This window comes from Urocampus carinirostris, chromosome 13 (genome assembly GCF_059441175.1).
Source record: "Urocampus carinirostris isolate Australia breed hairy pipefish chromosome 13, RoL_Ucar_1.0, whole genome shotgun sequence".
Taxonomy (NCBI): Eukaryota; Metazoa; Chordata; class Actinopteri; order Syngnathiformes; family Syngnathidae; genus Urocampus; species Urocampus carinirostris.
Window position 1 is genome coordinate 36,086,899 of NC_142361.1, and position 27,990 is coordinate 36,114,888.

At 41.4% G+C, this 27,990-nt stretch overlaps 1 protein-coding gene and 1 long non-coding RNA gene across 4 annotated transcripts in view; one reads left to right on the forward strand and one right to left on the reverse strand.

The window, feature by feature from the left end:
* Window positions 1–1,443: 1,443 nt before the first annotated feature.
* Window positions 1,444–26,110, forward strand: LOC148354445 (uncharacterized). Its single transcript, XM_088351551.1, has 25 exons — window positions 1,444–1,471; window positions 3,391–3,446; window positions 3,537–5,618; window positions 7,236–7,358; window positions 7,487–9,478; window positions 10,472–10,605; window positions 10,874–11,041; window positions 11,139–11,318; window positions 12,673–13,258; window positions 13,349–13,498; window positions 13,632–13,849; window positions 15,098–15,173; window positions 15,271–15,561; window positions 17,439–17,675; window positions 17,758–17,910; window positions 18,075–18,253; window positions 19,687–19,879; window positions 19,962–20,081; window positions 20,200–20,316; window positions 21,627–21,647; window positions 21,741–21,802; window positions 21,965–22,151; window positions 23,881–24,009; window positions 24,078–24,213; window positions 25,943–26,110. Exons 1-25 carry the CDS (start codon window positions 1,467–1,469, stop codon window positions 26,082–26,084), a joined length of 7,737 nt encoding a protein of 2,578 aa, XP_088207677.1. The 5' UTR covers window positions 1,444–1,466; the 3' UTR covers window positions 26,085–26,110.
* LOC148354446 (uncharacterized) overlaps window positions 13,231–27,990 on the reverse strand; it is a 30,327-nt gene continuing 15,567 nt past the window's right edge. The window contains exons 3-5 of one of the 3 annotated variants that reach the window (XR_015852500.1): window positions 24,104–24,189; window positions 23,875–24,017; window positions 13,231–13,750 (exon numbers count right to left, since the gene is read on the reverse strand). This is a non-coding gene — a long non-coding RNA (uncharacterized LOC148354446). Of the gene's footprint in view, window positions 13,751–15,235; window positions 15,714–23,874; window positions 24,190–27,990 lie in introns of all 3 variants that reach the window. The other 2 variants (XR_015852501.1, XR_015852499.1) reach the window with 2 other exon arrangements.

Sequence of the window (27,990 nt, forward strand, 5' to 3'; positions counted from 1 at the left end):
CAAGCACGACCATGCAAACTCTGCACAGGAAGGCTGGTAGCTGGATTTGACCTCAAAACTGTGCTGCGGACGGACTAAAAACTCATCTGCCGTGCCACACATGAACTATCATACCAATATTACTTTTTATAAAAAATATCATTAGTCTATAAACTATTTCTTGCACACTGTGGAATCCCCACTTAAGTCAGCGCCATGTTTGTCCGGCATCCTGCTGCCACACTATGCCACGTATCATTGCCGCTCACCAGACAACACAGTGCCATCTAGTGGTCAAATTTGACACTTTGGGGCTTACACTTGATTATAACATTGTACCTGAAATGAAAAATTAAACCGGCAACTGATAAATCTATCAAGAGCAAATAGATTGGATGAATATGGACAAATAGATTAAAATAGTCTCTCCGTGTATTATATACTTTAAAGATATTTTAGATGTTTATGCAAATGTTTTGAATTCCACAACCAAAATATTTGAATGTTTTTTCAGGACAAAAAGAACAAACCTGCAACTGATTTATCCATCCATTATCTGCGCAGCTTAGCGCCAATAGGGTCACGGGGCAAACAATTTAACAGATGAAAATAGTAGTATAGAAAATCATGCAGGGACTTGCTCCCTCATATCTTTCAGATTTAATTTCCCCCTATGTTCCGGTCGGGAGCATTCGCTCTGAAAATGCTGGTCTACTTGTGATCCCAAGAGCCAAGAAGAGATCCGCAGGTTCGAGAGCGTTCTCCATTCGGGCCCCGGTGCTGTGAAATGCTCTTCCTCCTGAGATTCGATCTGCAACCTCACTGGAACTGTTTAAATCTAGCCTTAAAACACATTTCTATTCTATAGCATATGAATGACCTATAATTTATGTTGACAATATCTGTGTATTATTTGCCCTCATGTAGGTTTTAGATCAGGGGATGGTGTCATAATAGTTTGTAGTTTGCAATAGTCTTTGATCTGTGCAGCCCTTTGAGACTCTTTGTGATTAAGGGCTTTACAAATAAACATGACTTGACTAGAGTTGAAAATTATAAGAGACAAAGATATTTAGGGACAGCACAAAACCACTTTTTTCGCAGCAGATTTACCTCAAAACGAAGTGATAACACTGAAATTATACAATCTTACAATATGTTGTCTATTTAAAGAACATGCAGGTTACCAGTGATGGGCAGATGGGTTAAAAACAAACATGTTGTTTTTCCTCACGCTTGATTTCTGAGAAAGAGACAAACAAATCTCCCGAGGGACAGCAGTTGCACGTATTATGTCAAAGCGGGGGAATATGGGTGTTCCTCTTCCCAGAGGTTTAAGATGTCAGGGCAGTGCACGTTATTGTCCTGATTCCCTAGGGTGGCTGAATCAAGACTAAGGAGGAGTAAAAAACGGAAGGAGCCACTTGAAGACTCGAGTGAACTTCTTGGAGTACGGATTCCAACAACAAGACCACAAGGAGAAGGGGATGGGGTAAGTGGAGATATATCTTCCTTTTTTCTTGTCTTTTTTTGTGGCGGTCGGTTATTTACTGTAATCGCAATCAATTGCTGGTGTCATGCAGCTTTCATTTCATTTTGGAAACTTGGAAAATAGTGAGTAATTGTGATTGAGAACCACAAGGTGAACATTGTTTACTACGAGTTTAGAAATGGTGCTTCGGGATACACACGTGATAAAGACTTAAAAGAGAAACATGACAACATTTCAGGATAAATACAAGGTAATGCTTGGAGGCTGGCCTAGGTCATTCAAATTCAGGTTTGTTGATTTATTATTATTACATTAAAAGAGAAAATCCTTTTTAAAAGCCTTTGTCAAGAAAAGAAAATTCTTACATACAGATAATGTCGAATGATTCGGACAATAATCAAAAACTGGCCAAATATTTTCTAAATTACTGGCTGTTTATTGAAATATTCAACAAAAATATAGCCACTAAAATCAAACGGAAGTAGAACTGATGCATAATATAAAAAAAAAAATGTTGTGAACATTTTTGGATTATAACTTATCTTTTAGTGCTCACACAAGCAATACGAATATGTTTTGATGTATCCCTTAAATATGAAAAACAACACTTTTGTAATAATTGTATGCGGCTACAGTTGGTAATGTAAGGCCTAAATGTGCATAGTATGGCAAATGTTCTTTACAATAAATTATAAATGAAATTAATTTTAAGTCGTGATCATTTTTAAAAGGCTACTCATATCAAGGATCAAAAATAAAATATGATATTTTGAAAAAATGTTTTACTTTTTTGAATGATATAATCTTTCAAAAGATATGTCAGTCTAAAAAATGGCTAAATTGTAAACAACTTACACAAAATAATGTGTATTTATGAGTTTTCTTCTTTGTATTTGAGTATTTAAAAAATGAACTAATTTGCAATTAATCAAGCTGTAATGTTCTCTATAAATCTTACTTTGAAGGGACAGTGTGTAATATTTGATCACCAAATGTCACTGTTTTGTGTAGTGCAACCGAAAACGAGTGCTAAAAACCACAAGAAAGAATACAAACTACGATGAACCAAAGTAACCAAACCTATCAATTTTTCAGTCTCAAATAGATGCAAATTTTTCAACCTCAAGTATTTAAAAATGTAAGTATGTATGATGGTTAATGTATTTTTACTTATTATTTAAATCAATATATATATATATATATATATATATATATATATATATGGGCAGCACGGCGGCGCAGTGGTTAGCGCTTGTGCGGCACAGTTCATGTCATGGGAACCTGTCGTGGGTTCAAATCCAGCTCCAGACTTCCTGTGCGGAGTTTGTATGTTCTCCCCGTGCTTGCGTGGGTTTCCTCCGGGCACTCCGGTTTCCTCCCACATTCCAAAAAACATGCATTTCAGGTGAATTGGCCGGTCCAAATAGTCCCTAGGTGTGAATGAGCGAATGAGTTGTCTGTCCCTGTGTGCCCTGCGATTGGCTGGCAACCAGTTCAGGGTGTCTCCTGCCCACTGCCCGGAGATGGCTGGGATGGGCTCCAGCCCCCCCGCGACCCTAATGAGGATAAGCGGTACGGCTAATGAGATGAGATATATATATATATAAATATATATATATATTTTTTTTTTAATGAATGGCGTTTTTTATCGTTAGGGGACGCTAAATAATAAATACTGTCCCATTAAGTACATTCATGTAAAAGGATGGCGGTGCAGTGCTATCACCGTCCCACCATGGCCTTGTCCTTAAGTAGAGACAATTGTATAACATGCCCTAAAGGAAACCATGACATCTAGATGGTAATTTGAGCTGAACCAGCATCGGCTGTATTATTTTTGAAAACTTGAAACACTCAAGCCGCATAACAGATAGATCATTTCAGATACTTTTTTCTTAAATGATCTTGTTTCCTTACAGGCTACCAGTCTTGTGGTTGATGGGTTTTCTGTTCATGCTCAAGTTCTCCTCCGCAGGTGATCCAACTCACAAAACACTCAATTTTCCAAACTACTTCAAAATGACACCTTTCATTTCCACTTTCTATTCTTTCTTTTTCTGCTCAGTTGCTGATCAGACGAATTGTGAGGCAGCCGGCATTGAGTGCCACCATCAGGCAGAGTGTCTAAAATTCCAGAACAATTTCAACTGCGTGTGCAGGATAGGCTACCAAGGCGACGGCCTCGTGTGCAAGGACATCGACGAATGCCTGAGCGGCCTGCACAGCTGCCATTCAAAAGCCGGCTGCAACAACACCCCTGGAAGCTACACTTGTGTTTGCCTCAGCGGGTTCGTCGGCGATGGGACCGACTGCCGGGACGTGAACGAGTGTCTGCAGGAAAACGGGGGCTGCCACCCCAACGCGCTATGCACTAACTTTGAGGGCGGACGACGGTGCCGATGCAAAAACGGCTTCGAAGGCGACGGCTTCGACTGCACCGATAAAAACGAATGCGCCAACCGAAATATTTGCCATTGGAACGCAACTTGCACCAACAACCCTGGGTCTTACGTATGCAAGTGCAATCCGGGTTACAAAGGCAACGGCAACTACCTGTGTCTCGATATCGACGAATGTTCCGAGAATCCGCCAGTGTGCTCTTCTTTGTTTGGTTACAAAGGCTGTAAAAATCTGCCCGGTACTTACACGTGCATGTGCAGCAACGGTTTTAGAAGTATCAACCAGAGCTGTGTTGACATTGACGAATGCGCAAGCAACACCTGCAGCTTCTTTGCTGACTGTTTTAACACCCTAGGAACGTTCCAGTGTAACTGTAAGAGCGGCTTTATAGGCAACGGCCTGACGTGCATTGATGTGAATGAATGCAACATGGACAACGACTGTGATCCCAATTCTGCATGCATTAACCGGCTCGGGACTTACGAGTGCTCCTGCCTGGAAGGCTTCAAAGGAAATGGCACATGGTGCGAGGATATCAATGAGTGTGCAACAGCAAACATCTGCCCTTCTACCACCAACTGTGTCAACACCGCAGGGTCATACTTCTGCGACTGCGGGACGGGCTTCATCTTCAATAATTCCCAGTGTAGCGACCTCAATGAATGTACAGCAGGGCGCTGCAGCCCGAATTCCATCTGCACTAATTCACCCGGTTCTTTTTCATGCCAATGTGAGGCAGGTTACAGCGGAGACGGCTTCACGTGCGCTGATGTAGACGAGTGTTCGATTTCTACTCGATGTCACCCAAACGCTCTGTGCATTAACCTGCCTGGTATCTATAACTGTACCTGCCGGGTCGGTTACTCTGGAGACGGTGTGAACCTGTGCACTGATGTGAACGAGTGCTTAGTGGGTAACGGAGGATGTCGAAATCAGGCCATGTGTGTGAACAAACCAGGATCTTTCTCTTGCCTTTGCCCACAAGGATTCGTCTTGGTTAACCAGACGCTTTGCCAGGATATAAACGAGTGTGAGGGAAAGGAAAGTCCGTGCGGTGTCAATGAAGAATGCAAGAACGTTGATGGTTCGTACAAATGCCCCTGCCAGACTGGATATTACCGCCCTGCTACCGGCATGGACTGCGTTGACATCGATGAGTGTAAACAAAACCCTTGCCACGTGAATGCCACGTGCCTCAACACGATCGGATCCCACACTTGCAGCTGTAAGCGAGGCTTTGTGGCCAATGGCGCGCAGTGTGATGATGTGGATGAGTGCAATGCGCTGGACACGTGCCATCCGCGGGCACTGTGCACCAACTCTATTGGGGATTTCTCCTGCTCCTGCCAGCAGGGTTTCAAAGGCGACGGATTCTCCTGCCAAGATGTGGATGAGTGCATCCTCTCGGATACTATTTGTCCTGATTTCTCAGACTGCATCAACTCCCCTGGTGCACACGTCTGCTCGTGTTTCAATGGTACAGTTGCGCTTAATGACACTTGTGTGCCACCCAGTCCACTTTGTTACCCTGCTTGCCACAGTAATGGCCTGTGTCACAGCTCACCGGCTGGATACCAATGTGTGTGTGACAGGGGTTACATTGGTGATGGGCTTGATTGCTTTGATATAGATGAGTGCCAAAAGGATTATATATGTCCGGAAGATGACACGGAATGCATAAATATTCCAGGTTCATATTCCTGTGTTTGCAAGCAAGGCTACATTCTGAATGGAACCAAGTGCTCTGGTAAGCCAATATGTAATGTTGTTCTTTTCAGTTTATTTTAATCAGTGGTGTGCTGATAACTTTAAACATTAGTAGACACTCATAATAAGCAGAGAAGACATCAATGGATTTTGAACTTGCAAAGAGTACAGGGAGAGAAGCCTACAGATAAGAAAGTCCAACCTATTTTAAGGCCCTCTCCTTAGCCCTTTTTATTGCATTTCCTAGATTACAAAAGTAAACCAGCCCTAAATAACAAACTGGCATCTTACGAAATCTCCTTTGCAGGTGTCTACTATTTCAAACGAAATACACATGCACAGATATTTAATGGGGAAAGTGGTCTGGGGGAAAATGGCGCTTTTCCATATAAAATTGTAAATTTAATAAATAAATCAAAGAATAAATTTGTAAAAAATAAAAGTTTTATTATGTACACATTCTGTCATGTGCAACTTTTAAAAAAGACAGTGTCTGTCATAATACTCAATAAACTGTTTAATGAAATGAAATGAAATGATCTTCATTTATATAGCGCTTTTCAAGTCAATGACATCCCAAAGCGCTTTACAATGTGCTCCACATTTCCCAATAGCGGCCTTGCAGCCATGCAGGAATACCTTAAAAATAATTGACGCCATACACTGTACATCTAATTTTGCAAATACACATCACAATGAACTATTTTTTTTTTATAATTTCCTACTTACTCGAGGATAACAAACCAAACGGTCAAGAGTCCCAGACATGGAAATACATTAGTGCTGTCAATGACACATGTGGCAACTTCTCAATTGCACACCCACTTGCTCTTGTACTAAAATGTGCAGTGGTGGTGTTAATGTGTGGTAATTTGCCAAAAACAAAAAAGACCTATAAACAATAACAACAACAAATTGATAATCTTAAAAAGTGGGATGCATGAATAGACACTATGTGCTTTGATATAGATGAGTTCCTTTGTAACCTGCTTATTGGGGGTATTAGGGGTTCAGTGTCTTACCCAAGGACACTTCGACATGTAACACGGATGAGCTGGGATTCGAATTAGGATCTCTTGATCCCAAGACGAGCGCTCTACCTCCTGAGCTACATCCGCCCCTTAATTCAACCTCTCGTCCTTTTCGAAAAGGAACGCTTTTCCTGAAAAGAGAGGTGCAAAAGGGCCAGCACCACATAGTGTCTATTCATGCATCCCAGTTTTTTAGATGATCAATTTGTTGTTGTTATTGTTTATAGGTCTTTTTTGTTTTTGGCAAATTACCTCACATTAACACCACCACTTCACATTTTAGTACAAGAGCAAGTGGGGGTGCAATTGAGAAGTTGCCACATGTGTCATTGACAGCACTAATGTATTTCCATGTATCGGACTCTTGACCGTTTGGTTTGTTATCCTCGAGTATGTAGGGAATTATAAAAAAAATAGTTCATTGTGATGTGTATTTGCAAAATTAGATGTACAGTATAAGGCGTCAATTATTTTTAAGGTATTCCTGCATGGATAATCTTAAAATCATTCAACATTTGAAAAAAACCCTTAATTCATGAGTTTGATAAGTAAAAAAATGTTAAAAAAAAGATAGGCTAACAGTTTTCTTTGTCATTCTTTCCTTTTCCCTGCCCAACGTCTTCTAGATGTAAATGAATGTGAAACAGGACAACACGAGTGCAGCGCCTTTTCACAATGTGTCAATACCGTGGGAAGTCATGCCTGCTTCTGTCTCGGTGGCTTTACCGGCGATGGGAAAAACTGCTCTGGTAAGTGTCAACAACACATATACGTTGATCATGCTGTTCAGCTCGACATTAGTCACTCTTTTGCAAGATGTCTGGATCTTCCTTTGGGGCTGCTTCCCTGACAATATCCCATTTTGGCTGACTTATAGACTTTGATGAATGCCAAACCCAAAATGGAGGATGCCATAATGTTGCCAGCTGCAGAAACACTGCCGGTTCTTTCACCTGTGACTGCCCCGTCGGCACGGAGGGTGATGGATTTCGGTGCCAAGATGTGGACGAATGCCAGCAGAATTCCACCCTCCCACACAACTGCAGCCCCGAAGCTTTGTGCCACAACACATACGGGGCCTACGACTGCCAGTGCTCGGCTGGATACCGGGGGGATGGCTTTGATTGCAAAGATGTTGATGAATGCCAGGAGAACACAACTTGCAGTACAAACATGACATGCAGCAACACCATTGGTTCCTACACATGCCTGTGTACGGTTGGCATGGTATATAACAAAGGAGTATGTGTGAAAGAGGACACCTGTCTGAACGCCACTTCCACCTGCCACCCTCTCGCAGAGTGCCACCATGATCAGGGTTCATTTTACTGTCAGTGCAAACAAGGCTATCAGGGCAATGGTTTAGAATGCTCTGATGCGGATGAATGCAGCCAGTACCGAGTCCCAGCATGCCCCGCCTCCTCCTCCTGTTTCAACACGGAGGGCTCCTACACCTGTCAATGCTGGGAAGGTTTTGTAGACAACGGAACACACTGTGCGGACGTTGATGAATGCGTAACGGGGAATTTCACCTGCCCGGACAACAGCACTTGTAAAAATGTCAAAGGGAGTTACCAATGTAATTGTGACTCAGGCTTCTTTGAAAATGGTTCCACTTGTCTGGATGTAGATGAATGCTCCCTTGGATTGATACTGTGCCCAAATTCCTCCAACTGCGTAAATTCAGCAGGATCTTTCTTCTGTGAGTGTTGGGGAGGCTACCAAGGAAGTAATACCGAATGCGAGGACATTGACGAGTGCCTGGACAACTCTACCTGCCCTGAATACGGCACATGCATCAACACAAATGGAAGCTTCCTGTGTAAATGTGATACAGGATTTTTTAACATCGAGGAGTTGTGCATGGATGTTGATGAGTGCAGTGAAACCAATACCAAGAACATTTGCCAGAATGGAACATGCATCAACACGATTGGGTCATATTACTGCGAATGCATGAATGGATTTTGGAGCAATAGAACCGGATGTGTTGATATAGATGAATGCTTGGATCCTCACAACTCTACAGTGTGCCCACTACAGTCTACATGTGTCAACACCTTCGGTTCTTACCTTTGCCCTTGCAATGAGGGTTTTAGTATCAATGGCAACGAGTGTCAGGATATTGACGAATGTCACGGCGCAATTCATAGACTGTGCCCAGAGCACTCTTTCTGCAATAACACAGCAGGATCCTACATTTGTGAGTGTTTTCCTGGTTACACACCCTTTCTGTCTGGTTGTGTTGATATTGACGAATGTAAAGACAACACCACCTGCCGCCTTGATCAGCTGTGCACCAATCATCCGGGAACATACAACTGCATTTGTCCTTTGGGATTCTATGAGGAGGAGAACTTGTGTGTCGACACTAACGAATGTGAGAGTTCACCTTGCCATCCCGTGGCACGGTGTTGGAATAGCCCCGGTTCCTTTTCATGCGATTGTCCACTTGGTATGGCGGGAAACGGATCTTGGTGCGAAGATGTGGACGAGTGCGTGGCATTCACCAGACCGTGCCACCCTCTTGCACACTGCCACAACACTCCAGGGTCATTTGTTTGTTCATGCGCGTCTGGTTTTTGGAATATTGGAGCCACGTGTGTAGACCTTGATGAATGCCAACAGGCCAATGGGCAGTGCCACTCAGCTGCAACATGCTCCAATCATGTGGGAGGATTTTCATGTATGTGCCATCGTGGATGGAATGCAACCAAAGACCTGGGTCATGGAAAAGAAGCATGTGTGGACTTTGATGAATGTGTGTCACCATTGACGTGTCCTGGACAAACGTCTTGTACAAATCTGCCAGGGTCCTACAGCTGTTTGTGTACAGATGAAAATATAGTCTGCAGCATGATGCAAAATGGTTAGCTGAACTTTTTTGTTTATTATTTTCTTTCTTTTATTTGCAAAGATCCATGTCAGCATGGCATAGTTCAAATATTTTGATCTTTACATTGCCCCTTGTTTTTCCCTAAGCAAGGTGTCCTAACGTCAGGTCCAAATATGAAAAAATTAAGAACACACAGGCCTCATTTGTTTTTTAAATATTTTGAGATTAAATGTGCTCTAAACAAAAACCCAAATATAACTTTATCCTCTGTTGATAATTTATTGTTGTACAGAATTGTATGTAAAAATGTTACAGTGGCCCCTGTAAAGAGATTTATTTATTCACGGATCAAGCTCATAAATAGCATTTTCTCCAGGAATAGCAGAAAACCAACAAGTCCGTTCCCGTCTTCTTAAAATCATCCACATTAACCCTAAATAGCCATAAAGCACTGAAAACATTAAAATCGTAATTGAATATAAAAATAAAGTGAAGTCTCGAGAACTCGGGCCTCTAGTGGAAGCGTCTGGAAATTATCGTAACTTTGATTTCCTTCAGAGGTTTGCTCAAAAGATATCCCCTATTTTGAAGTTCTCATAACTAGCTTAGCTTGTATGTAGAGGGGCTGCTGTAGTTTTATTATTGAATTGGTTTATTATTTGTTCATTTTAAAGAAACCTCCAAATTTGGAACAAAAAAACTCGGGGCGCAATTATTTTTCTATAAAGCTGAAATATTGTCAGTGAGCTGCAAATAGCCCCCGGGTTATAGTTTGTGTACCAATGCTTTAAGCATTTTCAAAATATATGTACAGGTAATCCAATGACCAGTCCAGTACTTACACTAATACAGAACACATTTTCACAACAAATGAATAGTGACCTAATTTACTTTGTTTAATGTTCTCTTAAAATCGTGGAATCGTCTGATGGAGACTGTTTTGGTTTTATTTAAGGTTTCATGTTTTAAATTGTGCGAAGTTTGTGAAACTGTTGCAGTGATCAATACTCTCCAATGCACCAACAGAGAGCAACCTCTACCCATTTGGAGCAGAAGTCGGTGACAGAAGAATAGACATCAACGTGCAAGATGGAAATTCTCCTTACATCAAACCACCAATTAGTTTTCCATTCATGGGGAAATTATATGACCGAATTTATGTAAGTTTGCATTTTTTTGCTAGAAAGTGCAGCACAAATCAGGAGAAAGCCTACTAAGTTAACATAACTTTGTATATTGCCTCCCAACTAAATTGTATTTTGTTGTTGTTTTATTTTAGTTCTTTTTGACATAAGCCAAATAAGTAAATCTTATTTTACTCTACTCTTATACTTTTATATCAATGATATAAATGCTTTTTTTTACAATTGTTTAAAAGTCAATTTAATTGTGACTGAAATCAGCAAATCTTTTTCTTCTGTGTTATAGTTCTCAGACAACGGCCTTGTCCAGTTTCAGTCTACTGCTGTGAATGAGCAGTATCTTTTTCCAGCTCCGTTTGCCGATGGGTTTCCCTCTGATATGAATGTGTCCCTTCTGGCTGTGTTTTGGGATGATGCAGATTTAACCCAAGGCGATGGACATTTGTTCTACAAGGTCAGTCATACAAAGTTACAAGCCTGAAAAGGCGTCTAATGTTAATTAAATATCTAGTCTATTTCTAATCCTGCCTTGACCCACCACCTTTTCCCAGGAATACCATGAGTCCCATTTGCCGGACGTGTACTCCCAAATAGTGTTCAATCGTACAGCCGGAGATGTTTCCAAATTTAAGGGCATGAGAGGAGAGCCAGCATTCACTCCCTCTTGGATACTAAAAATCACTTGGGACCGTGTAATGGCTGTGTCTTACCAGGATGTCAATCAGTCAGAGGTAACAAGATCCATTTTTATAACAAAAAATGTTTGAATCAACCGTGTTGCAAGCGTTTCAATAAAGTGATTTTTAAGAGCGTTTAAAACTCAACCTTTAACCGTAGCCAAATTATCATAAAACTCATTCTTTTTTATCTTCTTCTCTACTGAAACTTACCATATTTATTTGTGTACAGTGCCCCCCTAATTTCTCCTTAAAAGTGAAAATAAAATTTTGACTTTTTCTCGGCTCAAACTAAGTATCGTAAGTAACAAACTTTGAGGCGAAGCTAAACCTAGCCGCCAGTTACGCAATATCTTCTCCGGTCCTACGGTGTGCAGCTTTGAAGTATTTGATAATCAAGAATCAAATAGCATGTCACATAAGATCATAAGAATTATTTTTGCGCAAATAATAAACTAATACATCTAACAGTGACTGATATTACGTCTGCCCGGACGCATCTATTACGTCGGGCGTACAACTTACAAAACTTCTCCGCCCGGGTGGCCGACAACTTTTTTAAGAAAAAAAAAAAATATGTATATTTTTTTCAAACCAAACTTTTGCTTTATTCTGATTTAGAAATCTTCGTTCGGTTTGGAAATTTCTGAATTTCGGTTCGTTTGGCAATTTGCACACTCCGCAGCCAATCAGAAGCCCGCATCGAATAACTTCCTGCTTCCGGACTTTCTTGAGCGTTATAAGGTCGTGCATTTGCATATCATTTTCCAAAGTAGACGCAAAGAGAACAAGAAAATGGATAAGTGGTTAAGAATCAAGCCAAAAAAGAAAGATTCAAAAGAAGCTAACAAAATTTATGACGCTACAAAAGTAAACGTAAATTAAAAGCATCTTGGAAAAAGGAGTTCACGTGGCTAATAGCAGACAACGCAACGCACACATTGCATGAATGAAGATGAGTAAATACAGGTACATACTGGAAAACAGCGATGTCATATAGATGCAATGAATGTTATAAGTAGATTTATAATAAACTTAATTTTAAAGTGTTGTTCTGTTATATATTCTGATTAGCAATCCTTAATACTTTGCAACAATGGGTTTTTTTGCGATTCGTCGTCTTATTGTGTTTCAAGTTGTGAAAAATGGGGCAGGCAACTTTATGACTGGGCAGGCAACTTCTCAGAGTTGTCTGCCCTGGTGTCCGCTAACTTTTTGTCACGCGTTTCAGACACTGCATCTAAGCATATCAAAGCCTTTATAACACATAGCCAAACTTAGTTATTTTTAGGTAAAAAATGCTACGCATTATACTCGAATAAATACAGTATACTTCTTTTCTCTTTCCTTACCTACAAACAGATCGGTGTACACGACAGTAGCCTAGTAATAAAATCTGTTCTTCCAGACTAACACTTTTCAGTGTATTCTTACCACGGATGGAGTACAGTCCTTTGCCCTCCTGCACTACGGAGAGATGCGATGGGGTCCAGGCCAGAGAGTACATCACGATGCCCTCATCGGTTACATGGATTGGAAAACCACACACGTTGAACCCACTATTCCCCCCGAAAATCTTTTTGGTCCAGGCGGAAGATACAGACCACAACAGGTTAAAGGGACTTTGGGGAAGTTGGGTCAGATTGTGTACAATTTAACTGGCTCCACCGGTTCGGAGGCAAACCCAGGACCGAAGTGCCAAACATGGGCAATAAGGGAGCCCGATCCTGCTGAATGGACTGCTGGCCTTCCCTCATGTCACTGCACCCGCACACAGGCTCTAGAAGATTTGTCATTTATGCAAGAGAGCACAGATCTCAGAGCCCAATTGAAGACTTTGAGGGGTCAGAGATGGGGAGGCGACGAGGGTCAAATCTTCCGGTCTGTGTTGGCCAACAAGTACGGAGCAGGAAAGAGATGTGTGTATGACCTTCAGGGGCCTCTGCTGGCCGGTTATAATGAACGCTTCTTCTCAAGTACTCAGAAACATATCGGTAAGACATTTAATGGCATATTTAAGTCACAATCCACCTATCTTAGAAGTCCCATTTGGCTTATTGCCAGACTTTGTTCTATCTCTCCAGAGCAAGATCTTCTGCCTTTCCAGTGGTGTTGCATCGACTCGCCTCTTTGCCACTTGTATTTACAAAAGCGACCGATTGATCGCTGCAAAGGCTACAGTTGGGCCAGTCTAGATCGCTCCAAAATTGCTAACAGTGCAACACAAGGTGTCGGTGAGCAGTTTTTGTAGATCAAGTGATTTTACAAAGCAATGAGCTCAAACCTTCACACAAAAATGAAATGATTGATTTGAAATATCTCCTTTACACAGAAATGTGAAATCTTCTGTATTTTTCTCCATCACAGCTTTGGTTTATGGCAGCCTTCATTTCATCACCTTCGATGGTACCAAGTATTCCTTCAAGGCTGTAGGAGAGTTTGTGATTGTGCGGTTGTCTTCCAACACTGGATCGAATATCTTCACCCTGCAAGGACAGACGGAAAGATTGCACACACTCCAAAATAGGAGCATTAACTTCCCGGCGGTGATACGGATGGCCGCTTTTCACCAGGGTATTGGCAAGGTTGGTTTGCTGGAGTGTGTGAAAAAAAGGAAAGCAAAAATGAAATTGAATGTGTATTTGCAAGTTCATTTTAAGGACTTATGAAAATATCGAATATATATTCTTGCTGGCTAAATACTATTATGGATAAAACCATGCCTATGCAATCGCTCCTCTACGTATGAGATTTTTTTTTTTTTTCTGGAACAAGGTCGTATCTATAATTTCTTGTTTCACAAACAAAGTTTTCCATCCATCTATCCATTATCTGCACCGTTTATCCTCACTAGGGTCACCGGGGTGCTGGAGCCCATCACAGCTATCTTCAGGCAGTGGTTAGGGGACACCCTGGACCGGTTGCCAGCCGGGCACAAATTTTCCTAACAAGAGATAACTGAAAACCACGTTATCTGTTCATGGTCACCCAAAACCATCATAGCTAACCCTAAATAGCTAAAACACATTTTCCCTGGCATTAAACACATCCAAATAGTAATTTAACATTAAATTACAGTAATAACAGTGTCTGAAATAACGTCCGCCCGGACGCCCGGGGCGGGCATCTTCTAAGTCGGGCGTACAACTTTTCAAAACGTCTCCGCCCGGGTGGCCGACAACTTTTTCAAGAAAGAAGGAAAAAAAAAACGATTTTTTTTTTTTTTTTCAAATCAAATGTTTGCTTCATTCCGATTTCGAAATCTTCGTTCGGGTTGGAAATTTTGGTTCGTTTGGCAATTTGCATACGAGGCAGTATTGGGGGCGGCAGTAGCTCAGGTGGTAGAGCGCTCGTCTTGGGATCAAGGGATCCCAGTTCGAATCCCGACTCGTCTGTGTTACATGTCGAAGTGTCCTTGGGTAAGACACCGAACCCCTAATACCCCCAATAAGCAGGTTAGCGCCTTACATGGCTGCAAGGCCGCTATTGGGAAATGTGGAGCAGATTGTAAAGCGCTTTGGGAAGTCATTGACTTGAAAAGCGCGATATAAATGCAGATCATTTCATTTCATTTCAGCCAATTGGAAGCCTGCATCCAATAACTTCGTGCTTCCGGACTTTCCCGAGCGTTATAAGGTCGTGCATATTTGCATGTCATTTGTATTTACATACAAATGGAACAAGCTCGGCCCTCTAGTGATAGGGTCTGGAAATTCTGATAACTTGGATTTTTCCTGTATGTCGGGCAATAATAAGACATCTTGTATCTCAAATTCCTCATAACTAGAGTAGCACGTATGTAGAGGGCTCATCTTTTCTCTTTTTTCCTCCAGATTGAATGGAGTTGTGCCCAGGAAGGCAACAGACTACGGTTGTTCATTGATAATGCAGAAATCTTTGTCACTGTTGGTAACAGCCACACACAAGACACAACATTCAGCACAATTCTGTTGTATGAAATTGAAACCCACCATTTCTCCCCCTGTGACCAACTCTTGTTTGACAGGCATCGTCCACACGGGCGGGGGAGATTTTGCTGTGCGCTGTGTTTCAGTGTCTAACTGTGTAGCTCTGTATGCCGGTGGTCTACATGTGTTGGTGTGGCGTGTGGAAGGCTATAAGCAGCTGGCAGCCATGGTACAAGTTCCCCAAAGCTTTTACAACCGGACGGTCGGCCTCATGGGCCTTTGGAGTTCAAACCGCTCGGACGACTTCCTGATGTCTGACGGTCGGATGCTCTCTTCCGCGAACCATAATCCACCCTCGGAAGACAGGCTGCATCTTTTTGGGTTATCCTGTGAGTAAATTGTAGAAACGTGGCCAGGACTGTCACAGGCAATTATCCTGCCCGATTCTGTTTTCTGTATCGATCCCCATCGCTGGCTTCCCGCTCGTCCCGGCTACTAGACTTGTTCCGATCTCCGACCACGTTCTGTTCTCCCGTCCCGGCTGTAATAACATGATTTATTTTTTTATAATGCAATTAAAATACATTCTCGATTTATTACAAATCAAGAGAAATATTGCAAATATTTTATCGTTTCAATATTCCAACTTCAGATATTTTAATATAGTGAAAGGTATCTTAGTAGGCTGAGAGCCAGGGATAACTGACAGGAACCGGAACAAGATAAGGACCCAAACGCGTGATGTATCTCACACAAGCCTTTTATTTTACGGGAAATGGGGAGTCATGCACGTTAGGAAGTAGTCTGGCGTGGAATGATAGGAAGCCGAAGGCCGACGAGATCGATACCGATTGCCTGAGCAGATATCGGACGGATGGGGTCGATACCGGACAGCAAGGGACAGACAGGATAGATAATGAAACAGGATATCAAAAATAAATAGGACAAATTAAATGGGAACAAAAACTAGAGAAAATAATAAACAGGACAAAACTAGACAGAAACAAAACTGGAAACCAAATTTAAGCAGGACAAAAAAAACGGGAGCAATACCAGACAGGTAATACCAACAGGAACAGGACCGAGTCCAAACTCACGTCTTGCGGGGCAGAAGTTTGTTGACGGACAGACAAAGGAAGCGTGAGAGCGCTGAGCTTAAATAGACAGAAAGTCTGGCGCAACAGGGGCGGGGCCAATTGGGCGCCATGGCAACCGTGACAATCACAAACCTTTTTGAAGCTGAGAGCTGTTTTTTTGTAACTAATGGGAGAATATGGAATACTTTACCACAATACAGCAATGTCTTGCTATAACGCGGTTTACTTTCCATGCTTTCGATACTTCACGTGTTTGCATTGTGTTTTGCATTCTGATTGGCTAAACAATCTCCACTTTATTGTCATATGACGGTACTGTCAGGACCAGAACGGAGACAGGACCCACTTGCGTTACGTTTCTCTCAGTTTTATTGGAAGAAAGGAAAGGGTTGAACCCATGATCGGGTGATTGCTGGGCGCGGGAAGCAGGTCGCTCTGAACGCGCAAGTGGGACTTCTGTGGCGAGCGATAGCAGTGTCGGTAACGGAAGAACGGGTCAGTAGCCGGGACAGGAGAGCAAAAACATGGTCGGGGTCGGAAACGAGTCGTAAGTCAGGAGAGGAGAGTAGACATGGTCAGGATAAAAAAACGGGTCGAAGCCGGGGAACAGACGGGAGCAAAAAACAGGTGGGAGTCAGGGTCGAAAAACGCTTGCCTAGTGTAAACTGAGGTTCGCAGACGGACTGACAACAGGTGACAGAAAGAAGTGGGTTTAAATAGGGACAGGGAGTCCGAGGCAGGTGGCGTCAATGGAGCGGGCACAGGTTCATCACATCGGTAATCATGACAGGTACAGTAGTTATTTGTAAATAAAATAAAAATATATTTATACAGTCCTGTTATTTGTTGAACAAATGCTTAAGCCTGTAAAAACGGTTCATTATTTGGTCCCAGAGTATAAAAGAGTACCGTATATATTTAAATAATATATGTTTTTTTAATCTAAAGTTTCTACTTTACAGATCTTGTCTATCCCATGTTATTTCTGGACTGTATCCCCGATTAAAAACAAGTGATTACTAATTAATCTTTGTAGACAGGTCTGTACATTAAGATGCATAGATCATTCTTCAAAATGATGTAATTGAGAACTTACTAGTACGGTACATATTTGAAAAAAATAGTACGGAACACCCCTATCAATTATAGTACGAACTGTATTTGTGTAGGGGCAGTCCTACGACCCGAAAGCCTGCTGTTATCTCCCCCCTCACTGGATCCATTCGAGCCGATCTCCCTAGATGAGCTGCTTGCAGACTTCAGTCCAGATGTGGTGAAAGATCTAAGAAGAACCTGCCAAGGAAGCATCCCGTGTCTCCACGACAGTCTTGCATCTAGCACGTCAGACCTGGGCATTCAAACCCTGAATGCTGAGAAACTGTACCAAAACTGGGCCAACATATTTGGTAAGACATAAGTGACTACTATATTTTGGAGATGAGTATTTCACCGTGGGGTATATTTGATGGGCGTTGTCCTTTCTGTTAGGCAATACACCACCAATAGTCACAGAACCGAAGGTGATCCATGCTGAGGTCAACTCTACTGTCAACATACCGATTATCGCCCAAGATGCGAATGGGGATTCTATCATGTATTCAATACTCTTCCCAAGACCTCCACAGGCCTTTATTGGGAGTGGTAAGATTCACAAATACACTTTCTAGATTTGTACCCATTAAAAACATTATTGACTTCTATTTTTGATTTTGAGTCATTTTCTATCAAAAAGCGGGATTGCAATGCTTGACCATTTGTGGGTGTTCAGTTGCAATTGAATTACACAGGATTGATCCTTTTTATAGGTGATGGTTATTTAACTTGGAGGCCTCTCAACATCAAGCCCGTCACACTTACTATCAAGGTCACAGACACAGCCTCCAGCTCCTTGTTTACCCCGATATTGCGTATCTGCAACTGTCTTAATGGAGGGACTTGTCTTTATGACAGCATCATTGAAAACCACCTACATGGAAAGTTTCAGGTAAACTTTTGAGAGAAGCGTACGTGTTTTGTTTGAATATCAAAAAATCCGGTAAAAAAAACAGAAGAAATATAGTACAACAATAAAACTATAGTAAAATAGGAGGAAAAAATACTTAAAATAGAACAAGTTGTTTAAAATTATTACAGTGTATATTACTTGACCACTGGATGCTGCTCTATTGTCTCATGCAACAAAAACAAGTGTTAAAAAGAACAAAGAATACAAACTACGGAGACTGAAAGGAAACATTATTTTTCTCTTTTTCTGATTCTGTTTCTGTATCGATCCCCGATCCAAGCTCCATTCTTCTGTCCCAGCTACCCGTATCCTGACTCTGTTTCCTGTATGGATCCCCGATCCAAGCTCTGTTCTCCTGTCCCGGCTACCCATATCCTGCCTGATTCTGTTTCCTGTATCGATCGCTGGCTTCCTGCTCGTCCCGGCTACCCGACTTTTTCCGATCTCCGATCACGCTCTGTCTCCCCTCCCGGCAGCCCGACTTGTTCCGATCTCCTATCACGCTTTGTTCGCGAGGGCTTCCCGCGCCTCCTGCCCAGTGAGCACAGATTGCTTTTTCCTCTCGCCCTGACTTCCCCGATCCCTTAAATAAAGTATTGTGTGAAACGTTACGCATTTTTGTCTCCTGCTTCTACCGGTCGTGACAGCAGCTTTTTAAGATTGCACTGAAAAAGTAATGTAAAAAAATCTTGCACATCATTTTTCCGATTTTAGTTATTATCTAATTTTAATTTAAAAAATAAACCATAATCAATGTTTTTTCTACTGGCAGATCATCTTCACTCATCCTACATATATTTATTATTTTCCCAAAAAGAGAAGGTAAAATGTCAACTGTGAGAATGTAAGATTGCATTGAAAAAATAGTAACGTTTTTGCACATAATTTTGCAGATTTATTTAATCCTAATTTCCCAAAAAAAAAAAAAAAATGGAGTGAATAAGTTTGTTGTTCCACTGGCAGGTAATGTTTTTTTATTTTGAGTATTATTTTTGTTACTTGCATAGATTATCAAGATAAAAATGTCGTTATAAAGGTTAGAAAATATAGTAAAAATCCAAAATTCCAAACTTGTGAGTCACGGTGACTACAAGTGATTAGAAAAACAATAAACTCTCATTTTAGGCAAGATCATACCTTTTAAAAAAAATGTAAACGATAGAAACACAGAGATTTGCTTGACGAGGAATATAAATTAGCGACAATAGCATTCTAATGGGCAAAACAGATGAGTCTTTCTATACCAAGAGCTACTCGCATCAACTCAATGCTGGATTGTACCAAAAAGTAGAACGAACCATCATAAATAAATGCCATTCCATTAAATTTGAGAACATAAAACTCAACCATTTCTAGCAGGATATCAGGCTAACACGTTACTTTTAGGGTACTAACTTCATCCCTTCTTCCAGGTGGTCGGGTGCCTCTGCCCTAAAAGATTCAGTGGGAAATTTTGCGGGACTATTGCAGACCCGTGTAAAGGCAAGCCATGTTTTCGAGGGATACAGTGTCAACCGGATCTACGTACTGGAGTCTTCAACTGTGATCAGTGCCCGAATGGTACTGTCTCCGACGGAAAGCAAGGATACAAGTGCTTTGAGCATGGTCAGTGACAAATCACTAATCTTCTTTTAAGTTTCAATCGACTGTTTCACTCCATACTCTTTGTCACTGTGTATTTTCCCAGATATGTGCTCGCCCCCTTTCAAATTCCCCTGTCACAAAGATGCGACCTGCTTCAGCAGTAAACAAAATTACACTTGCACATGCAAACCTGGCTTTTTTGGAGATGGCTTCAATTGTACTGGTATGTCTCTAGATAGATAGATGGATAGATGGATAGATAGATAAATAGATAGATAAATAGATAGATAGAAATAAGCTTCCCTAAAACATTAAAACCGTTGTTTGTGTATGTGCTGAAGATATAGACGAGTGTGCTGAGATGTCCACGTGTCCCAATGCCAAGTTTGAGTGTAAGAACAAACCAGGATCTGTTGAGTGCTTCTGCAGGTACCAGAATAAGGACTCGGACGGGTGTGGTATGTCATTGTTATTAAATTTTCATAATTGGCACAACATTAGAGTACTTTAACTTTAATTTCTTCACCTTTCATGTATTTTGCTTATTATACATATCAATGTTTTTTTTTCTACTGATTGGTGCATTTTTAACCACTGAGTGTCATGATTACTCACTACACTCACCTGTGCCCGCTCGTTTGGCGCCAGCTGATGATGGTTACCTGATTGGTTCCCCGTCCTACTTAAGCTCAGTCTTTTCACTCGCCTGTTGTCAGTCCGTCAGCAAACCTCTGTTTTCACAAGGCAAGCATTTTTGACTCTGACTCCCGTCGGTCTCGTTATGTCACCCGTTTTCCACTCGTCCGTTCCTGATTTCCCAGTTTGTCTCCTGCTACGACCCGTTTTTTGACCCCGACTACGTTCTGATCTCCTGTCCCGGCTAATGACCTGTTTTTTTTTACCCAGACCACGTTCTGATCTCCCGTTCCGGCTAACGACCTGTTTTTCCGTCTAACTTCCGCATTCGGAACACGCTCCGATCCCGTGAGTGGCTTGCTTCCCGCGTCCAGTGAGCACCGGATCGCTCATAGCTTTGTTTTGACATATTACATATCGCTCCATTTGACGTATGACATCCTGCTTTCCTTGTATAATTTCTTTAGCTTGATACAAGTCCACATGCAGCATTGTTGAAGAAATAAAAGGCTTATGTTTGAGATTTTAGCACTCACTGTCAGAACCAGAACAGACGGTGGTCCAATGCGCGTAACGTTTCACACAAAGCTTTATTGGAGAATCGAGGAAGTCAGGTGTGGGGAATCAAACAACAGCGATCCGGTGCTCACTGGGTAGGAGTAGCAAGGAGCTCACAGGATCTGAGCGTTGTCAGAGTGCAAAAAAAGGGGTCAAGTAGCGGGAGCAGGAGATCCGAGCGTGGTCGATGATCAAAACGGGTCAAGTAGCCGAGGGGATCGGGAAGTCAGGGACAGACTAGCAGGATACAGGTGAGGACAGGACAGACGGGAGCCAGAGTCAAATAGTGCTTGCCTTGCATATGCTGAGGTTCGCTGACGGACTGACCAGGATTGAATGAGCGCACTGAGTTTAAATAGGAGAAACTAATCAGGAAACGAGCAACTGCTGGAGCCAAACGAATGGCCTCAGGTGAGGACAATGGGCGAATCATGACACTCACTGGAATTACCGCTTGTGTCAAAATGCAGATGCTGCAACTTCCTCTCTGATTTGCTATTATTTTATAAAATTGTGCTGTTATCTTTTCTCACTTGCTAAACACAAAAATAAGAATTGATCTTTTACTCTTTAGGTGACTCTGCCAATCCTCCAGGTAAGTATTCATACAGATGAATTTTCAAACAGAACAAATCATTATTTAGTCATAAGAAATCCATTATAGCGATATGTATGATCGGGTTTTCAGGTAATAACGTTTTCAACGTGACTGTGGATTGGAGGAGAACCAGAGCTGACGGACTTGACCAGGTGGGTTCCTGTGTCCGGCCCAATTGAATGACTAAATTTTAAGGTCTATTACGGTGTACCTTAAAACCTAAAATTTGTCAGAAATTCGAAATACAATTTTATTCAAACTAACACACAAATTTGTGTTGGCGGTGTGGCCTTCCTGTTCTTGTATCTTCACAGCTCGTAAACATTCTGTCCATGGGCTTCCAGAACAAATTCTACAACGCTAGTAAGAAGAACCAAGTACTGATTCCACCCGGAGTCGAGTATCGCATCAATGTGTCCAGTGACACACCTCACTGGTACATCAGAGACTACCTGGCCAGAGTGAGCAACCACTATGACATCGGAAACATAGAAGTTGACGGTAAACACCACATGAGTCCATCGTATTTCAATTGTGCATTCTTCTCCTTGTTTTTTGCTGCTCAAGCCAACAAAATCATCAAATACTCCGAAATGTCATTATTAAGAGTATGTAAAGCTATGTGATATGCACAAAAATACAATTATGGTCTGATTACTCGTGCATGTATACACATTCGAGTAATCCAGTTCCTTGTGCACGTTTATCTGGTATGTCTTATCACGTAAAGCATTGTGGGACTCGTAGTACGGAGTTAAATGTAACACGAAAACTTCTGCCCACATGGCGAAAATGACACTGGCGTATCCATCCTTCATATATAGTGTTTGTCACTGTTTTATCCATCCATATATTCACTCTGCTAGCCTCTGGGAAGAGGTTCTGCAGTGTGCGGTGCAGGACCACCAGGCTCCGCAATAGTCTAGTCCCCCTGGCCATTAGACTGTTAAATGGTCAATCTAACATATAGTTAACTTAAATCTAAACGGCTGCTAATCTGACTTTTTGCACTACTGGCAGTTTTTTATAGCTTGCCACTCATTGCACATTGCTCTCTGCACTATGGTAATTACAGCGTTATTGTTACAGTGTTAATGTTACTGTGTACCTGACTTGTTAACCTGACTGCCCATTTTGCACATCTGGTTAGCTACTCTTCTTGCACTATCGGCACTATGGTAAAATACTATACGTAGCCAATTACAATACAACTTTATTTATATCTGTACATTCAAGGAAACTGTGGGGGTCAGATGCATCGACATTTTGTTCTGTATACACGTGTACTAGAATGACAATAAAGTAGATCTGAATCTGAATATAGTGTAAGTCTATACTTTAGGCTATTCACATAAGAGCACATTTGTAAACAGATGACCTTATAAGGCTCGAGAAAGTCCGGAAGCACAAAGTTATTCGATACAGGCTTCCGATTGGCTGCCAAGTATGCAAATTGCCAAACAAACCGAAATTCTGAATTTTCCAAACCGAACAAAGATTTTGAAATTGGAATAAAGCAAACGTTTGATTTGAAAAAAAAAAAAAAAATATATATATATATATATATTTTTTTTTTTTTTTTAACAGACACTGTTATTAGTATGTCTCTCAGTATGTAAACAATTATTTCGGATTGTTTAAGAAATACAATACGGGAACAATGGATGTATGCATGTTAACGTAGTCGATACCTCCGAATCGCAATTGCATTTCCACTTGTTGTAGAAAATAAACTTGCATTTGTAGAATAGAGTTGCATACATTTAGAAAGAAATGTAGAAAGACTTGCTTACAGTTGGGAGAAATGTTGCTTACATCTCGGGAAGGTCTCGGCGGACGAATTAGTATAAACAATCCTCCTCAAGGGAGGACAAGAGTTAACGGCAAAGGGCAAGGTGACATAAACTGGCATAAACTTAAAAACACTTCCAAATAAGGACAGAACCCTGGGCATGTACACGTGAAAGGGTGTAGCATGAAAATGGACGGGGCCAAACCGGGTACACGTGCTATGTTGAAAGTATAAAGACCCACGCATATCTGAGATCTGCTGAGTTTCTTGTTGAAATTGTGTATCAATAAAAAAGAACTCCCTCTTACGTCATTTGATTCCTGCATTCTTTGAACACGTATGAGACAATTCAACGAATTGGTCTTATCTTCATCACACTCGAGTTGAATTGTTGAAGATGTGTCACCCCAGACATTCTCAATGGCTCCTCACCTCTAGATTTGGACGAATGTGGAGCCAAGGAGGCGGCGTGCGTGGGCCCCGCCCTTTGCATCAACACCTACGGAGGCTACAGGTGTGTATGCGATGGCACCACCGATGTGGATGAAACACAATCTTGTGTTTTAGGTGAGTATCTGGAATCCAGGAATCAAAACATTTAGGCAACTAAATGCAATTAAATACGAAAAAAACAGAAAGAGAAGAGGAGAACGACAACAACTTTCATCTTATATTGGGCCTTGTACTGGGCATTGGAATCCCCCTGCTGCTTCTTCTGGCTGCACTGGCCGTTTTTTGCTGCTGCTGCTGCAAGAAAACCGTGACGGGAGAGTAAGTGAACCTCGATGGTTTATACAATGTTGGGAAATTGATCAAATGTTGAAAATGAAAGAAGCTGCTAACGCTAGTTGCTAATATTGTGCAAGTCGCAGCTACAGTTCTCGAACGCAATGTTAGTCAATCCTAAAAGCTAACCGCTAAGGCTAAATATGGCCACGGTCCAATGACAGCCCATGATATGAAATAATACTTCAAATAAGAAAAAAACTTTCTTTGCAGTACATTCAATTTTACAATGTTTTAACCAAGAATTTACCAATGCTAGTTATTAATTCTAGTTTATAATTCTAATGTAGCTTGTGACAGTGTCTGTGATTCCTGCTGCTTAAGCAAAGTTGCTAATGTTGTGCTAGTCGGAGCTATCCTCCCGTCAAGCAATTACAATACTAATGCTAACAGCTAACTGCTAAAGCTAAATTTGTTCTCACTACTTAAATTTATTTTTTGATCGTGTGTTCCAGTGTCTGAAACTCGTGACAAAAAGTTACCGGACACCAGGGCAGACTGTGAAAAGTTGCCTTCCCCATTTTTCACAACTTGACTTGGAACAGAATAAGACGACTCATCACAAAAAAAAACATTGTTGGAAAGTATTAGGATTGATAATCAGAATATATAACATGTCGAAGTGTCCTTGGGTAAAACACTGAATCCCTAATGCCCCCAATAAGCAGGTTAGCGCCTTACATGGCTGCACGGCCGCTATTGGGAAACGTGGAGCACATTGTAAAGCGCTTTGGGAAGTCTCGACTTGAAAAGCGCTATATAAATGCAGATCATTTCATTTCAACAACACTTTAAAATTAAGCTTATTGTAAATCTACTTATAACATTCATTGCCTGTTTACGATATCGCTGTTTTCCATCTGCCATCAGTATTTACCAGTATTTACTCATCTTCATTCATGCAATGTTTGCGTTGCGTCGTCTGCTACAAGCCACGTGAACTCCTCATTCCACGATGCTTTTAATGTCTGTTTACGTTTTGTGGCGTCATCATTTTTGTTAGCTTCTTTTGAATCTTTCTTCTTGGGCTGAGGTTTTGGCTCGATTCCTAACCACTTATCGATTTTTCTTGTGTTCTCTGTGCATCTACTTTGGAAAATGATATCCAAATGCACGACCTTAAAACGCTCGGGAGAGTCCGGAAGCACTAAGTTATTCGATGCAGGCTTCTGATCGGTTGCCGAGTATGCAAAGTGCTAAACGAACCGAAATTCCAAAACTTCCAAACCGAACGAAGATTTCGAAATCGGAATAAAGCAGACGCAAACACTGGTGTATTATCTGTATTTTTTCTTAATTGTACAATTTATTTAATTGGTAGGATTTATGCCAAAAGTTGCCCTCAGCGTTGCTAGCTGCTAGTCTTGAGGCGCCATCATTAGTCTACAGTTTATAACAAAATTTTCTTTCATTCACTCTACTTGAATATTGAATATTTTTTTTACTTAATTGGACTAAAATATTGCCAAACAAATTGGAAAAATCGAGTTAAAGTTTTTTAAAATCGCATATGTTAATCACAGATTTATTTGCAGCTTTGCAAAATACATGAACCCTGAATCTAACATGACAATATAAAACCTTTGACACTCAGTCAAAAAAATTAACGGGAAATAAGTAAATCTGTTCTGAATATCATATTATTTCCGTTTCCTCTCCCCAATAAAGCTGATGAGCAAATTTAACCTACTTGATGCCCGTTTTTCTGTTCCAGTCTTCCTCACTTGTTAGCCGACCCCGTGCATGAAAGAAACAATCCTGCGGCCTTCAACTACTCGGACCCGAGGTTGCACTACACGACCCACTGCAGTCCCCGGATTTTAGACGACGTCACGCCCCGGCAACGTAACAGATAGCACATTATTTAGATGGGTAATCTTGAACATGGGATAACTTATTTATATTGTAAACAACAAGTAAATATGAGTGACTTTGGAGGCTTTGTTTTTTCATTTTTAACAATTACAAGCATGATGTTTTCATATGAGGGTTAATTATATTTATCTATTTGTATGTTTGTGTGTCTGTCAACCCAAGAAAAGGGGGAAGGAATTTAGATATGACTAACTTCAACAGGTAGGCTACCTTACATTTGAAAACGCCCCAAAAATCAGACTCAGCACTTTTGGTTTTGTTGTCTAAGCATTTTCCCATAAAGACATTCTAAACTCCCAAGCCAGAACAACATTGATTATCAACGCCATCTTTTACAGGCAGTCGGTTATGTTACCCTAGATGTAAAAAATGTCAAAAGGTTTGTGGTTTTCCTGATTTAGTAGCTTTACCAGAAAGACATTCCGCTCTCCCAGGCCAGAACAGGTTTGGACAGGATCACAATCTTTTGCAAGCAATCAGATAGGTTACTCTAAAGGTGGCAATGCCAAAAATAACATACACTTTTTGATTGAATATCAACACCATCTTTGGCAGGTCGTCAGGTAGGTTACCCTCGATGTAAAAAATGCCAAAAGGTTTGAGGTTTTCCTGACTTGGTAGCTTTACCAGAAAGACATTCCGCTCTCCCAGGACAGAACAGGTTTGGACAGGATCACTATCTTTTGCAAGCAATCAGATAGGTCGCTCTGAAGGTGAAAATGCCAAAACTAACATACACTTTTTTAAATGATTAACAAAACCATCTTTTGCAGGCAGTACGTTACCCTAGATGTGAAAAATGTCCCAAAAAGCTGACTCGTCACTTATAGTTTCTTTGACTCAGCCTTTTTCTCATCTCATCTCATCTCATCTCATCAGCCGTACCGCTTATCCTCATCAGGGTCGCGGGGGGGCTGGAGTCCATCCCAGCCATCTCCGGGCAGTGGGCAGGGGACACCCTGAACTGGTTGCCAGCCAATCGCAGGGCACACAGTGACAGACAACTCATTCGCTCATTCACACCTAGGGACAATTTGGACCGGCCAATTCACCTGAAATGCATGTTTTTGGAACGTGGGAGGAAACCGGAGTGCCCGGAGGAGCCTTTTTCCTACAAAGAAATTCCCTTTTCTCAGGCCAGAACAACACTGAATATCAACACCATCTTTTACAGGCAGTCAGGTAGGTTACCCCAGATGTGAAAACTGCAGAAAAGGGAAATGCCACCCATAAACGTCTCAACAAGAGTCTAATGGCGCACAGCCGTTTGTTTTTTATTGCATCATTAATCACAAAGAGTCTCAAAGGGCTGCACAGACCAGGGATTATTGCAAACCACAGACTATGATGACACCATCCCCTGATCTCAAACCTACATGAGGGCAAGGAAAAACTCAAAAACCTCAACATGAGGAATGTGGACACATCCCAGACACCACAAATTTAGATGACCAAACTGGATTCGTGTTACAAATCTAGATTGAAAAAATAGAGAATTGATGTATTAATGACTTTGTTAAATGGTATTGGTAACGCAAACAACTCACAAATTTGAAATCAGTTTCAGTCAAAAAAAGTGGTATTATTCATCCATTATCTGCACGGCTTTTATCATTAGGCTCGCAGGGGTGCTGAAGCCACCCGAGCCATTTTTGGGCAGTGGGCAAGGGGACACCATGAACCAGTTGCCATCTAGTCACAGAGACACACAACCATTCACACGTCACCAATTAACTTATCATGCATGTTTTAGAAATGTAAAACCCGACTGCAACGGAGAGAACCCTACACAAACACGCGGAGAACATGCAAACTCTGCACAGGAAGGCTAGTAGCTACTTTTGAACCCATGACTGAGGAACTCAAATGGTATTACTCATCCCTAAG

Excerpts from the sequence above, each read along its gene's own strand:
- LOC148354445 (XM_088351551.1), top strand. Across the intron at positions 11,319-12,672 it reads AGGATGTCAATCAGTCAGAG|ACTAACACTTTTCAGTGTAT; the intron begins GTAACAAGATCC and ends CTGTTCTTCCAG. Across the intron at positions 24,214-25,942 it reads AAGAAAACCGTGACGGGAGA|TCTTCCTCACTTGTTAGCCG; the intron begins GTAAGTGAACCT and ends TTTCTGTTCCAG.